Source organism: Thamnophis sirtalis, unplaced genomic scaffold, assembly GCF_051295495.1.
Source record: "Thamnophis sirtalis isolate CommonGarterSnake01/CBP01778 unplaced genomic scaffold, rThaSir2_p1.2 scaffold_11, whole genome shotgun sequence".
In the NCBI taxonomy this organism is placed as follows: Eukaryota; Metazoa; Chordata; class Lepidosauria; order Squamata; family Natricidae; genus Thamnophis; species Thamnophis sirtalis.
This window is the reverse complement of record NW_028261391.1, coordinates 62,069,665-62,085,427: the sequence shown is the minus strand read 5'-3', so window position 1 is coordinate 62,085,427 and position 15,763 is coordinate 62,069,665. Positions and strand designations below refer to the sequence as shown.

Genomic DNA, 15,763 nt, shown 5'->3' with positions numbered 1-15,763 from the left:
CTACTAACTAACAAGCAAATATCCTCCCCCTCCCCCCCAAAAAACACCTGGCTAGGGAGATATTGTACACCTGGGGAAAGATTAAACCTTCCAGTTACGTGTCTGCTTTTTGATGGAAATGATACTCCCATTTTTCTACTTTGAATTATCATGAACCAGCCTGGATGCTTTCTGTACTTCCATCCTTGATCTGAGTGTTTAAACTTTCTTGCTAAAAATAAGTAACTGAAGTTGAAAAGGACTTGATGTTTACAAGATAGGAAAACAACACATTTTTTAGCAAAGGTAAATATCCTATGAGGCAGCTGACCATGTAGATATATAAATGATTTCAACCGGTTTAAATCATGTTTGCAAATATATTTAGCTGAAATCATATGCCTCCATTTTAAATTTCCATTTTAAAATGAAAAGTGTCGTGGAGGTAAGAAATGTCTTCATTTTTAAAAAAGATGTGAAAAGAACAAATTGAAATCATTATTACATTTGTATTATGTAATGTTTTATGGCAGTATTTTAAGAATGGAGAATAAATATAATCTTACTCCTTATTATTTTTACCCCAACCATGTATTTAATCACCAGTCGCATAAACCTGTTACAAGAAAATACTTGGGATTGGAATCTAATTAAAGTTTGCTTTTCAAATATGACCAATTCCTTATTCTCTTTTGTTGAGGGAGAATATACTATAGATAAGATGATAAATCCTTCTATGTGTGGTTTATACTGTATGTAGGAGGAGTGAAATACATTAGCATATAGAGCTCTGGATGATTCTGTTTCTACATATTCTGCCATAAAACTACTTTGGTTAATTAAAAGAATTCTATAAGCAAATTCTGCCACAATCACAGAAAAATGTGTTAATTGTGGAATTTGTTAGTGTGAAAATGCACTGTTCCTTAACTTGCTTTTAATATGCCAGATGAAATATTTTTGGAACTTTTAAATGCAAACATGGTATCGATTAAATATCTTACACCAATTGTTGCTAGTTAAATCCTGACTAATTCAGTAATAAAATAAAAATAGCTGCTTTCTATTATTTAAATCAATTTAAAAATAAAAACAAAATCTGCTCTTCCAAACATATGGGCATGTTCCTTATAGTAATGGAATAATAAAATTAACAATGAAAATTAATTAAAAACAAGAAAACTCTGGAGTAATTTGCCCACACACACTTTTTATAAAATAAAATTTCTACTGGCAATGTTTATCGGAAAAGACAAGTTTTTACAGCCTGGGGAATTGGGGTTGGGGCTCGAAATGGATTTCATTCTAAGATATATATCCACTGTGTAGAAGAAATAATGGTAGAAGCTGGGGGTTGAGTTAACAGGGAGATCGACTTAGAATCCTTACATAGTCGCAATCACACTAATAACCCATCCTTGAATTCTGTGTACTCTTATCTAACTCCAAGCAGGTGCTAACCATTGTTTGAGATCATTCCTGTACAGAAATAATTCAGTTTGATTGGACCTTCATTTGTACGCCTGGTCTTTCCCACCTGACAACTCAGAGCAGCTGATTGAGGATCATGGGAACTGATGTCCAGAAAACCTGCACAGCTTCAAGGCGGGAAAAGTTGGCCATAGGAATATAGCAATAGCAGTTAGACTTATATACCGCTTCATAGGGCTTTCAGCCCTCTCTAAGCAGTTTACAGAGTCAGCATATTGCCCCCACAGTCTGGGTCCTCATTTCACCCACCTCGGAAGGATGGAAGGCTGAGTCAACCTTGAGCCGGTGAGGTTTGAACTGCTGAACTGCAGATAACAGTCAGCTGAAGTGGCCTGCAGTACTGCACCCTAACCACTGCGCCACCTCAGCTCTATATGAAGCTTGCATTACTTTCTGTTCTCTAAATATATACTGAAATTTTTACTGCAAATACAACTGTTTTAAAAACTAGAGCTGATAACTGTTTAACCCTCGACAGTCCCAAATATTATACAAGCTAGCAATTCAGAACAAAATTAATATTCAGTTAATATATATATATATATTAACTGAAATGATTAATTTCTATTAAATTTCTATTCTATTCTAATTATATTGAGGAGCAAGGCAAGAAAGAATTCTAATGAATTAGCAAAGGTATAAATAGGACCTCTGGGATATTTGGATGTTAGTTTCAATATTTAATTATAACATAGTCACCTTGAGCTTTTTCCTTTGCTAATTGGCATTCTTCCTTATCTCAGTATTCAGCTAACAGGAGAAAGTAATGCAAATTCTCAGAACACTTTAATTACTCTGAAGTCTCCAAATGAAGCCCATAGGAAATTCCAGGGGGAAGATATGATTATGTTTAAAAAACCTCCACAGAGGAAACACGACCATAATTAATAGGCAATCTGAGCCACAGGTAACCCTTAGACAAATTAGTATTTATATTGAGCTTAAATGCCAGCCTACATTGACCTTAAATCCTATGTTACCAATCTAATGATGTACCTTTGACTGCAAATCTTGTTTAAACATTGCAATCTTTATTTATGTTCCATAACTAACACACTTTATTTATTTCATTTTTATTCCAGCCTGTTTTCAGGAAGTTCAAGATAGAATACATATTCCTTTTTTCTTGTTGCAATATTATTCTTACAATAAGCTGCTATGGCAGGTATATCTATAAGGTAAACGTAAAGGCTCCCCTCGCACATATGTGCTAGTCGTTCCCGACTCTAGGGGGCGGTGCTCATCTCCATTTCAAAGCCGAAGACGTCTCCGTGGTCATGTGGCCGACATGACTAAACGCCAAAGATGCACGGAACGCTGTTACCTTCCCACCAAAGGTGGCTCCTATTTTTCTACTTGCATTTTTACCTGCTTTCAAACTGCTAGGTTGGCAGAAGCTGGGACAAGTAACGGGAGCTCACTCCATTACGCGGTGCTAGGGATTTGAACCACTGAACTGCCGACCTTTCTGATCGACAAGCTCAGTGTCTTAGCCAATAAGCCACCGCATCCCTTTAGGTAATCTATATTAAGGTGATTAGACTGAGGTCACTCTGTGATTCATAGATGAGTAGGTATTGAACCATAATGTGCTAGCCTCAGATAGAAATTACATTTCTAAAAGGATGGTTCCCTCAAGAAAGGATACCATTTCCTTTAAATATTAGCTGGTTGTCCTTTTACTAGTACTTTCACAAAAATCCCATCTAAAATCTCTTACTATATTTAATCCTTAATCAGAAACAATCTTTTTCCTCAAGATACTTGGTTCTTGTAGGTTCAAGTCATCGTTAAAATTAATGTTCTATTAGGAAGTTCAATGCTGTTTCATATGATTATTTTAAATGCTCTTCATTGTTTTTTACTACTACCTGGCACTTCTTCTCCTAGGTGTACCCTAAAGCCAAAGAGTTCGCTGGGACTGTAGGAAGTAAGAGCAAAACAGAGCCATTAGACTTAAGGAAACATTTAAACCTACATACGAAATCAAAAATGGCAGAAATGTTGATCTCAGAGAAAATGCAAATATGTTGTGCTATTTGGTCACAAAATGCTTGCAGTCTATGCAGTATTATATCAATTATTATACTTATGGCCCCATCTTCTCTGATAGTAAAGAGTACTTTCTTGGTAGCGATCATAACATTATGGAATAGATTGATAGAGCATACCCAGAACCTTGAGTTTGGCATTCCCCTCAAAATATTGAAGACACTCCTTTTCCACCAGGCATTGAATTATTAATTTCAATTATTTCAATATTTTTTAATGGTAGGAAGGGGAGTTATTATTTCAAATTTCTTTGATTTTTTTTTTACTTATACTAGTTTCTAAAGCCTGCTTAACTAAAAAAAAACCCTCGTAGTTGATAAGTTAAAATTGTCAATGCAACACTAAATTAAATTACCCAGAAATATAGTGGATGATGATTTGATAAATAAATCAAATTAGCATCACTGCTAGTTACATCCATAATGCTGCATGAAGATAGCATTTGTTGACAATGAGATGTGGTGAAAGGTAAAGGCTCTGAGTTGATTCATTTATTTAATGATTACCCCCAATAAAAGTATCACAAAGTTAATAAATATTGAGAAGTAGCTCAGTTTATGCATAGCTAAAGTTTCTCTTGATTACATGCCTATTAGGATGTATATACTGAGTGGGATAACCCAAAGATAAAAGATATTTTCAATCTTCTGAATACCACCTTTTTCCAACCTGAATCTTTATGATGTGTTGGGACCACATCAGACACAACAGATTAAGAAATAAGCTCTACATATTCAAAATAAATCATGCAGTTCAATTATGAAGGTGAAATATCACATGTTTAACTGCCCTTCCGCTCTAGTAAATAAAACAAAGCTGTCCTTACTCTAACAAGCTCCTTTTCCTTTCTTTCCTGTTGGAATAGTTTTTTTAAATAGTTTCTGACAAATGACCACTTACTAGGATTTTATCAACAGCAGAGCCATTTAATGTAGCAATAAGATCAAAAGTAGAATTTGAATGTGTGCACTCCACAAGGATGTAATAGTGCACAGAAATATAATGAGGTTATTATCTCCACTTATGGCAATTAGAATTAACTTTTTTTAACATAATCAAGATAAAGCTAATTTGAAGGGCCATCTCACCTCAGTGGGGTTCGGCCATTCCACTCGTGCTGGAAAGAAGGCGTGCTGAGGGTCCTATCCACCTGATTATTCTATCTGGCAGTGTCCAGAAGAGCCTTCTCTGCTCTCTGGAACATCTTTCACCCTGCTGTGAGCTTGACCCCAACCCACCTGGAGACATGGCTCTGCCAGTTGGATTGGGGCCCTAGTTGAGGAACAGCACTGTGGAGGTGTTTGATCAAGTAATAATAAACCCCATTTCCCCTCACTCTGCCCCTGTCCTCCCCATGTGTCCTTAGGTTTTAATGTCTGATTTTAATTATTTATGTTTTAATTATATATGTGGCTGTGACCAGGGGGGCCTTTGCCCAGGTTCCCCTGGTGCACCAGTTGCGACCTTATCTGGACCGGGAGGCACTTCAAATGGTCACTCATGCCCTCGTCACCTCAAGGCTCGACTACTGCAACGCACTCTACATGGGGCTGCCCTTGAAGAGTGTTTGGAGACTGCAGTTGGTCGAAAATGCAGCTGCGCGAGCAATATCAGGTGTATTGGCTCCCTATTAGTCTCCGGACGCGCTACAAAGTGCTGGTGATTACCTTTAAAGCCCTACATGGCACTGGACCTGGATATCTGAGAGACCGTCTCCTGCTACACACCTCTCAACGTCCGATAAGATCTCATAAGTTAGGTCTCCTCCGGGTGCCGTCGGCCGGACAATGCCGACTGGCGACCACTCGGGGGAGACCCTTTTCTGTAGCTGCTCCGGCTCTGTGGAATGAGTTACCAGCAGAGATCCGGACCTTTCCCACCCTCGTGGCCTTCCAAAAAGCCACCAAAACCTGGCTGTTCCGGCAGGCTTGGGGTTGCTGATTCAAATCAGGTTCAACCCCCAATTAAACCGGATGTATGTTGGGTTTTTAAACTATTTGTTAATGTTTGTATTCTCCCCCTGTATGTTATTTTTATTTCATTCGTATTTGTAAGCCGCCCTGAGTCCCTCTGGGATTGGCCAGCATATAAGCCCTTTAAATTACGAATTACAAAATTACGAATTACGAATTTTTATGACTGTAAGCAGCCCAGAGTTACCTTACGGAAAGATGGGTGGCCTACAAATTTTACAAATAAATTTAAAAACAAACAAACACACAAACAAATAATGTCATTAAATGGACCAGTAAGTATATCATTATAGCAATGATATCCTTTGTTTCTCGTCATTCTGGGCCAACATTTCCTTCCTCAAATAAATAAAACAGCGATTCTATCTTCTTTTCCCAGTTTACCTTCTGTAGGGGAGCTGAATTTTGTTTCATTTACAAATGATGAGAGATCTGATGGCTGAGGATAATCCTGCTTATCATTATCGAGATCCACTGTCATACAAGTCCATTTCTGATTACCCACAGAAGATGCCAGTTTTTCCTCATCTGTTGCATGTACCACAGTGGATACAACAGAGGGCGTTTCAGTAGGAGGCAGTACCATAGATTCCTAAGAAGAAAATAAAGGTTAAAAAATTATTGTGCTACAAAGAAAGAAGCAATTGTCTTCTTTCATGGATCCAGCTCTCTTTTGCTTTCTTCTTAAGAGTTTGACTAAATCTAAACGGTTGTAGGTGCAGGAGAAGAATCCCTTTACAACTCCTCCACCTGGGCTCTGGAACTCTTTTTCACGCTATGCAAGTTATTTTAATTTATAATCAGGTCTTGGGATCTTCATTTTAAAATTGTAGAAAGATGACATTTGAACTATTTCAGAGATCTGAAAATCAGTGCCTTAAGTAGTATAGGTCTATTAATTGATTAAATCATGATTTTTTTTAACGTTTTATTAGTCCTAGTTTCCTAATGATTAGGTTACATAGATTTTATTGCAAAATTTAAAAACACATTTTGGTTGATAAAAACCCCAGACTGAGACTGAGCCTCGGAGTTCAGCCAAGATATATATTAAATATTACCATAGCATCAAACATTATCACCTCTCATGGTAGTATAGATTGCATCACATACAGCCAAAATTCATTGTGTGCTCAATAAAAAAAGAAATAAGATCAGTTTCAAACTTCAATGAACAATGTCAACATTTCTATAAAAAAAAAAAGGGTGGGGTTTCAAATCCTCCTAAACATTAGAGCCGAGGTGGCGCAGTGGTTACGGTGCAGTACTGCAGGCCACTTCAGCTGACTTTTATCTGCAGTTCAGCGGTTCAAATCTCACCAGCTCAAGGTTGACTCAGCCTTCCATCCTTCCGAGGTAGGTGAAATGAGGACCCAGACTGTGGGGGCGATATGCTGACTGTTTCAAACCGCTTAGAGAGGGCTGAAAGCCCTATGAAGCGGTATATAAGTCTAACTGCTATTGCTATTGTTATTAGTTGAATGTGATCTAACATTTATTTGATGCTTGCCCATTTGATGCCTCCTTTTCTGTCATGATTATTTTCCCTTTGTTGTGCTGGCTCTATAATTAACCGTGGGAAGATGATTTCCGATCTAGTCATCTGAGCTGCCTTTCTTTTGTAGGATTTGAGAAAGTGGATAATTAATTGCTACCTTAAAAAAAGAAATACTTAAAAAAAAAGCTTGTTGAAGCTCCTTACCTGTGAAGGTGCATCAGACAGTGGAGATCTTTTTGGTGACTTTTTCACCCTAAAAGTGTCACTGGAAAAAAAATGGAAACTCTTGAGTATGCCAACAAATAAAAATGACACAACAAGAAACAGCTAATGAATATATTATGATGAAGATTTCCTGTTTCATAAACTTAGCATGTAAACATCAAAGAAGAGCATGCTATGTCCTTTGCTTATCATGCACACTCAGACTCAAACTTGGCCAAATTAAAAATCAAGCATAAGATAATTACAAGAATTCAATTTAAGCTGAGTTTTATATTAAGGTTAAAAAGTCAATCCAGACAATGAGACATAGATGTGGGTACTGTTGAAAACATCAAAACGGTTACAGTGCTACTGCAGGATGGCCAAGATAACATAATTCAGTAAATAAGAATCTTGATCAGGATAAGTTTTTGCCCTGAGATCTATCAGGAGATCACTGCTCATCAAATACAACACCAACATAGCTACTGATATGTAAGTCTTGTGAAAATGTTTTCAATTTTATCTACCAAACTATTATCTCAGGTATCCTACTTCAACTGCCAAACAAATGACAAATGAATAAAATGAATGCAAAATACCGATGTACAAGGCCACACAATTTGATCAAGGCAGATATGGGACAAGGCTTCACGTCTGGATCTTATCTTCTAATTCTCGCTAGCTGCAAGTTTGCAGTTAACAATATACCGGAAAATTGATTAAATCTTATAATAAGTATGTATCAGTTGCTGGTATTAAGGAGCCGAGGTGGCGCAGTGGTTAGGGTGCAGTACTGCAGGCCACTTCAGCTGACTGTTATCTGCAGTTCGGCGGTTCTAATCTCACCGGCTCAAGGTTGACTCAACCTTCCATCCTTCCGAGGTGGGTAAAATGAGGACCCGGATTGTTGGGGGCAATATGCTGACTCTGTAAACCGCTTAGAGAGGGCTGAAAGCTCTATGAAGCGGTATATAAGTCTAATTGCTATTGCTATTGCTATCTATATCCTTGTTGTTTTCTTCAGGTCATATCATTAATATTTATACTCCAAAAGCATTAAACTATTTGAATAGGATATAAAAAATGAAGTATAGGCATCAATATGCCAATAGATAATTAATTGGTTTCTTGATTTCTCATTTCCCTAACTCATTTTTTTTTTGAAAAAAAATATGATTTCATTTCATTTCATTTATTGAATTTCTATGCCGCCCAATTCCGAAGGACTCCGGGCGGCTTACAGAAATGAAAAAAAGATTAAAAAGAATTTTTAAAAAAGAGAATGGGACACAACAAAGTTAAAAGAGGAACACAACAAACACCCAATCAGGAGGGGGCTGGACCTCAGTCAAGGGGTCAACAGCCCCAGGCTTGCCGGAAAAGCCAGGTTTTAATGGCTTTGCGAAAGGCCATGAGAGTGGGGAGGGCCCGGATCTCTGGGGGCAGCTCATTCCATAGGGCCGGAGCGGCAACAGAGAAGGCCCTACTCCTAGACGTCGCCAGTCGGCATTGTCCCGCTGAAGGCACCCGGAGAAGGCCCATCCTGTGCGATCTTATTGGTCTAAGGGAGGTATGTGGCAGAAGATGGTCTCGCAGGTACAATGATGGCATTGATGATAGTAGTGATCTTAATATTAATATACAGAGGAAACTGCCGCATTGAAAAAAAAATACCCAGGCCTTTAAAACTGTGTTTCCAAGAATGACTGCAGATTAGATTGTTTTAGAAAATAAAAATGATGGGTTGCCACAATTGTGTTCTTTGCTTGGCAAATAATAGCAGTTAGACTTATATACTGCTTCATAGGGCTTTCAGCCCTCTCTAAGCGGTTTACAGAGTCAGCATATCGCCCCCACAGTCTGGGTCCTCATTTCACCCACCTCGGAAGGATGGAAGGCTGAGTCAACCTTGAGCCGTTGAGATTAGAACCGCTGAACTGCAGATAACAGTCAGCTGTAGTGGCCTTCAGTACTACACCCTAACCACTGCACCACCTCGGCTCAAGATCAAGAATTCAAAGAAAGAACAAAAATCAGTTGCAAGTTAGCAAGAAAATATGCTGAGCACGCACAGCAAGAGTTCATTTGGGAAATTGGATGGCCATTTTGTGAACAGACAACTTTTTCATGGCATCCATTATCTGACTGTCCCATCATAATATTCCCAAATGACTACCATCCCTCACTGCTTGGGGACTTCCAAGGTAGATTCAAATATCAGGTGGAAAAAGAACTATAGAGTGAGATCTTAAAGAAAGAAATGCTTTATATCAGAAACAGAGTGAGTGAAATAAACAGCTAAAAGTTATTGGTATTATGTTTTGGTGGGAAGCAATTGCATGAGAATAAGATTTTCAAATATTGTAGCTACGTCTCAACTAATTTCTGAGATGGCAAAACAAGCAAACCAAGGAGCCAAAGCCAAAAATGAGTTGATTTATGTAAAATATATCAGTACAGGTAGTCCTTGAGTTACAACCAAAATGGAGCCCCTCTGTCATGTTCATAACTCATAACAATCATAAAACAAATCAGTCACATGGCCCACCCAATTTTACCACCCTTTTTTGCAATGCTCGCTCAGCAACTCACTATGGTTGTTAAATGAATCTAAAGTGGTTAAGTAAACCTTGGTTGTTAAGGGACAACCAATAGTTCACGAAGGGCGCAGTATTGCTGAAAACAAATGCCCAAACCATTGTAAAATGCAGACATGTAACCACAGGATGTTGCTAATGGCCATAGAGTTTATGTGCAGACACAAGACTGCAAAGTGGGATGGACCATCAGAACTTCAAATCCAGGTCATCTGATTTTGTAACTTCATCAGCATGTAAGTCAGAGGTGAGTTCCTACCAGTTCGCACCTATTCGGTAGAACCGGTTCGTCAAATCTACCGAACCGGTTAGAAGAGGCTCCACCAGTGGACCCGGAAAGCAGGCCACACCTACAGAAGAGGTTCCAAAAGTGTTTGAAACCCATCCCTTGTCCTTGGATATGATTATTCTACACTATCAGGCTCATGTTTATAAAACTCAGTGCCTCTGTGAAAGGTAAGTATGACTACTGCGTTTGTGGTGCAATCAGAACATTGCGTGTGTTGACGTTGTTTTAACGCAAACCAAAGAGGCCTTTTAAAAAACAAGTTTACATCCTATTCTTATGCATGCCAGTGCTGTGTGTGAGGTAATTTAAGGTGGTTCTGACAAGTGTCGTTGGCATCTTCATATCCGGTCACATGGGTGGCAAGCCACTCCCATCCAGTCACGTGGGCGGCAAGCCACTCCCACAAAGGAGGCCACACCCACAGAGTAGGTTCAAACAATTTTTGAAACCCACCACTGATGTAAGTACCCCCCCAGATAGGTTTGTCTGGGTCACTGGGTAGGTACCCCCCAGATAGATTTGTCTGGCAAGTATTTTTAGATTTGGCAAGTATTTTTAAGTTAAGGACTACCTGTATCTTAACCAGTTGCTAAACACATTGAGAAACATGCTGGCTAGCCGTATCTTATTTAGAAAATAAACTACAATATCGCTATGTTGCGTATTATCAATGGAAAAGGGTTGTTTTGATAGCTTATTAGTAACCTTGACTACCACTAAGTGTTGTATCTTTTTATTCTTGATGAATGTATTTTATTCTCCATGGATACACTGAGAGCATATGCACCAAAGACAAATTCCTTGTGTGTCCAATCATATTTGGCCAATAAAGAATTCTATTCTATTCTATTCTATTCTACTATGAAATGTTACCAAACCCATGCTAAACGGAATAATGAAAAGAGAATTGGTGCTGTTATGGCTTCATGCTTCATCTCCTGGAAACTAGACTTTATTTATTTATTTATTTGTCTTGTATGCCGCCCACTCCCGGAGGACTCCGGGCGGCTCACAAAAGACAAGGGAAAGGGGGAAACTAGACAAAGACAACATATTAAAAACAAAGCCAACATTCACAATTTCCATGGAGGTAGATGTTTCTTTATGATACATGCATGTCACTCAAGCAGGCAGGGACAATGACATGGAAAGTGAGAGCAGAAATTGCCAGAAGGCTTAATTGCAAAGGTATATCTGCCAAGTACATTGGCATTCCAAATAACATATACTTCAGCTGTGCAAACAGATAGACACACAGATAGACTGATGATAGATTGATCAAGAAGAAATAGTTTTGCTCAACTTTATGTAATGATCACCCTTCCCCCCACCCACCCCCCGAAAATAGTGTTGATGAAAGTCAAAATAATCTTACTGCATATAGGCATCATGACCTACATTACTGGATATTACTGCAAACAAACTTGTAAAAAATAAACAACTAAACAAGACTGAAACAAGACAAAACAATACATAAACATTTAGACAGAAAAACAAAGAAACCATGAAGCATTTCTGCTGATAACAGGTATGTTTAGGATTAAAAGTTACTTACAACAGAGAACATAAGACATCACATCTTCAACCATCCTAAGACAAATAAGACAAAAGAGAGAGAGAGAGACAAGACAGAAGGAACTCACAGACACAAAGGAGAAATTCCATTTATTATGTTGCGGGGGGACGGGGGGGAAATCACACCCGATATTTCTGCTGTTTTTAAAAACATGTCTCTAAATATTGGACACACTTTTTTTTACTGCTTTACCACAATGGTTTGTGTAGCCACCCATCACACAATTGAGAGTGGGGGAGAAAATAGGATTAAAAAGCCAACACACAAAAATAGAAGATGCTTAAAAATAATAACACGATGGTGCCAAGAACAATCTAACATGAAACGCATAAACACATTGATATGTGAATGACAGCAAGCAATGCTTCATTCCGGGAAAGAGTATAATAGGGTCATATGGTGAAATGAGGCATAGGGTCTCCTAGCCGCAGCTACCACCTACTGTTTGAACATGAGTCCAGAAGGTATCACAGATCCGGGGGGAGAGGGAGTCTTCAACCTAAAACCACTCAGCTTTGCTAAGATTGAGTTCAAGCCTGTTCTTTCCCCATAGTCTAAACCTTATCCTAAGTTTTGATGTAGAAGTTAAGCGGGAGTGGGGGAGAGGACAACCCTTAAGGAAGGGAAATTGGGCCGTGTATCCCCCTTCCTGTCCACACTGACTGGAACAGGAGAAAGAAGAGCCGAGGTGGCGCAGTGGTTAGGGTGCAGTACTGCAGGCCACTTCAGCTGACTGTTATCTGCAGTTCAGCGGTTCAAATCTCACCGGCTCAAGGTTGACTCAGCCTTCCATCCTTCCGAGGTGGGTGAAATGAGGACCCAGACTGTGGGGGCGATATGCTGACTCTGTAAACCGCTTAGAGAGGGCTGAAAGCCCTATGAAGCGTATATAAGTCTAACTGCTATTGCTATTGCTATTGCTAGAAGAGCCATTGTAGCATCATATCCCGCTTCCCTAACCCCTAAACTGGTCCAGAATAATACCACAATCAATGCAACTGAAAAGCTGCTGACAGGCTAAGATGGATGCTCTAACCCCATTTTTTTCGTGCCAGAGAGATCATGATGCTTGGGGAATTCCAGGAGTCAAAGTCTATGCATCTTAACGTTGCTAAGTTTGAAAAATAAGGTATCCATCCATGAGGCTGCATCCTTGATGTAGCTAAACAGGAATCAGTCTATATTGTATTGCAGTGGTAATGGAAAATGGTGAAATATATATTAATGAAATATATAAAAAAAGAGGAGAACCTTCCCTTGCTTCAAGAAGCATGCCTCATATTTTTAACACAGTAAATTTTTATTCTCCATTTCAACAAAATCAATCAACCTACCCCCAAAATAAAAGGAGTCATGAATAATGACAACTGAACTTTTTCTGCTCAATTAAATTCCCAGGTAAATTCTATGTGGGATTTAAATTACCTAAATGTCATTTCATATTTATAAATGAATAAATGTTAAATAGTTAAGACTGCATGCTTTCGAGTTTTTCTTGCATAATCTAGTGACCAAATTCCACCACGTTTTCACCCAAAGGATTCAACTGGACATTCAAAAAGAATAGGTGTGAGCAGTTTTGCTTCCTGTTTATGAATCACTCCAACTAAGAGTATTGTTCTGATTTTATATTTTCACTTTTTATGAACATAAACATGTTCCTAAATGCTTCAGTCCTGAATTCCATTTGATGCCTCAATGATGTTATTCAGAGATTCATAATCACATTTCATTCTTTCAGTTATAACCTAGAGCCGTGGTTCTCAACCTGGGGGTCGGGACCCTTTGGGGGTCGAACGACCCTTTCACAGTGGTCGCCTAAGACCATTGGAAAACACACATTTTCGATGGTTTTAGGAATCGAAACACCAATTTTATGGTTGGTGGTCACCACAATATGAAGAACTGTTATTAAAGGGTCGCGGCATTGGGAAGGTTGAGAACCACTGACCTAGAGTATAAAAATTAATTACTTATTATTTCAGGGCTAATTTGTTGCATGAATTTAAGTACATTCATGTGCAGCTAACGGTAAACAGAATATTGCAGAATCATTCCAAAATACTACTATATGCGGAAATTAATAAGGAAATAAAAATAACACTAGTTATGCCCAATTTGATACTCCTGTTTTATTGTTCCACTGTTAACCCATAATTTGAAGGTTGAAAGTTCCAGATATCCAATTTAACTGGTAATTTGTTTAAAATTCTTTTTTTTTGTTTTTAACTGGAAGTAGAACTAATATTTTATGAAATGTAGCAATAGTAACAGCACTTAAACTTATATACCGCTTCTGAGTGCTTTACAGCCCTTTCTAAGCGGTTTACAGAGTCAACATACTGCCCCCAACAATCTGTATCCTCATTTTACCGACCTCGGAAGGATGGAAGGCTGACTCAACTTTGAGGCATTCAGAATCCAACTCCGGGAGTGAGCAGTAAATTAACCTGCAGTACTGCATTCTAACCATTGTGCTACCATACTTTTGAACTTAATTGACAATGGTGTACAAGTGTATGTTTATATCATTTACTTCAGAGATGATATTTCAGCTCTGAATGTGTGCTAAGTTACAACCGACCTACTGCTGGTGGTTAGTATCTAATAATGTTACTTTACATTAATCCATATCTATCCAAGTAAAGATTTACATTGAATAATTTTTAGAAAAAAAATCTAAGCTCTGCACAGAAAAACTGTAACAGTATTTTCAAGTTGAAAACTATACGAATTAGTGTTTTGAAAAGTGATTCTTAAGGAAATCAGAATGTCATTTTACAAATATCACAGGATATAATTAGAAGTGTGTACATTCACACATTCAAATCAGTGTTGACTCAACTGCCTGGGCAAGTCCTTCAGCTTTTTTGACAAGATTTCATAAATGTTCTGTTCAGGGGTGGGTTTCAACCGGTTCGCGGCGGTCCCCGCGAACCGGTTGGTCAGCGAACCCGGAAGTAAGTAACTTCCGGGAACAGCGAAGGGCCCACCCGCCCACCCGCGCTCCTTACCGGTCTTTGATGGCTTCTGTGCTTCCACGCAGGCGCATGGCACATACAGCGCCTGGGCGATTCTCCGCGAGCAGCTGGAGCATCGTGCAGGCGCTAAGATGCATGCGTGAACTGCGCGCATGCACGAGGATGCCGCCGGCCCCGTTCCAACCGAACCGGATGGAACGGGATTAGCAACCCACCACTGGTTCTGTTGGTCATTTCATAAACATTGTCAGCTTCCTAGGCCTGATAGCAACTGGCCCAGCTGGCTTTGTGCCTAAAACAGAACTAGAACTCATGGTTTCCTGGTTTCTAGCAGAGGTGGTATTCAGACAGTTCTGACAGGTTCTGGAGAACTGGTAGTAGAAATTTTGAGTAGTTCGGATAACCAGCAAATAGGCTGGCCCTGCTCCCGCTGCCTCCAAGCTGATCTTCTTTTGTTGCCCTGAGCAGAAGGCCAGCTAGAAAGCAGGTTAGTGGGGTGGGGAGGGAATGGGGATTTTGCAGTATCCTTCCCCTGCCGCGCCCAGAAAGCCACCCCATGCTCACTAAGCTACCCCACAGAACCGGTAGTAAAAAAAAAAATTGAATCCCACCACTGGTTTCTAGCCTGGTCCTTTAAATACTACATCAAACTGGCTTTCTGTCCAAGATGACTTACACCAAATTAATCAACAACAACAACAACAACGTACCACTCCATCTTACCCCCAATCTATGGGCATAAATAACAAGTTCAATACAGGTAGTCCTCAACATACAACAGTTTGTTTAGTGGCTGTTTGAAGTTACAATGGCACTGAAAAAAAGTGACATGGCAATTTTTCACATTTGCAACCGTTACAGCATCCCCCATGGTAACATGATCAAAACTGAGAAACTTCGCAACTGATTCATATTTATGATGACTGCAATGTCACATATGTGATCCCCTTTTGTGACATTCTGACAAGCAAAGATAACGGGGAGCCAGATTCACTTCACAACGGTGGCAAGGAAGTCCCTAAAATAGGGCAAAACTCTCTTAACTTCTCATTTAACAACATACATTTTGGGCTCAATTGTGGTCATAAGTCAAGGACTACCCGTGTAGATTGGCCTTAAA

The 15,763-nt window shown here is 39.1% G+C and overlaps 1 protein-coding gene across 3 annotated transcripts in view; it reads right to left on the bottom strand.

Moving 5' to 3' along the window:
• Positions 1–15,763, bottom strand: part of TACC2 (transforming acidic coiled-coil containing protein 2) — a 154,419-nt gene that overhangs the window by 36,204 nt on the left and 102,452 nt on the right. For all 3 annotated transcript variants that reach the window (XM_087725921.1, XM_087725922.1, XM_087725923.1), the window contains 2 exons: positions 7,198–7,258; positions 5,880–6,087 (listed from right to left, as the gene is read on the bottom strand). In XM_087725921.1, the coding sequence (XP_087582047.1) occupies positions 5,880–6,087; positions 7,198–7,258 (269 nt within the window). The remainder of the gene's footprint in view (positions 1–5,879; positions 6,088–7,197; positions 7,259–15,763) is intronic.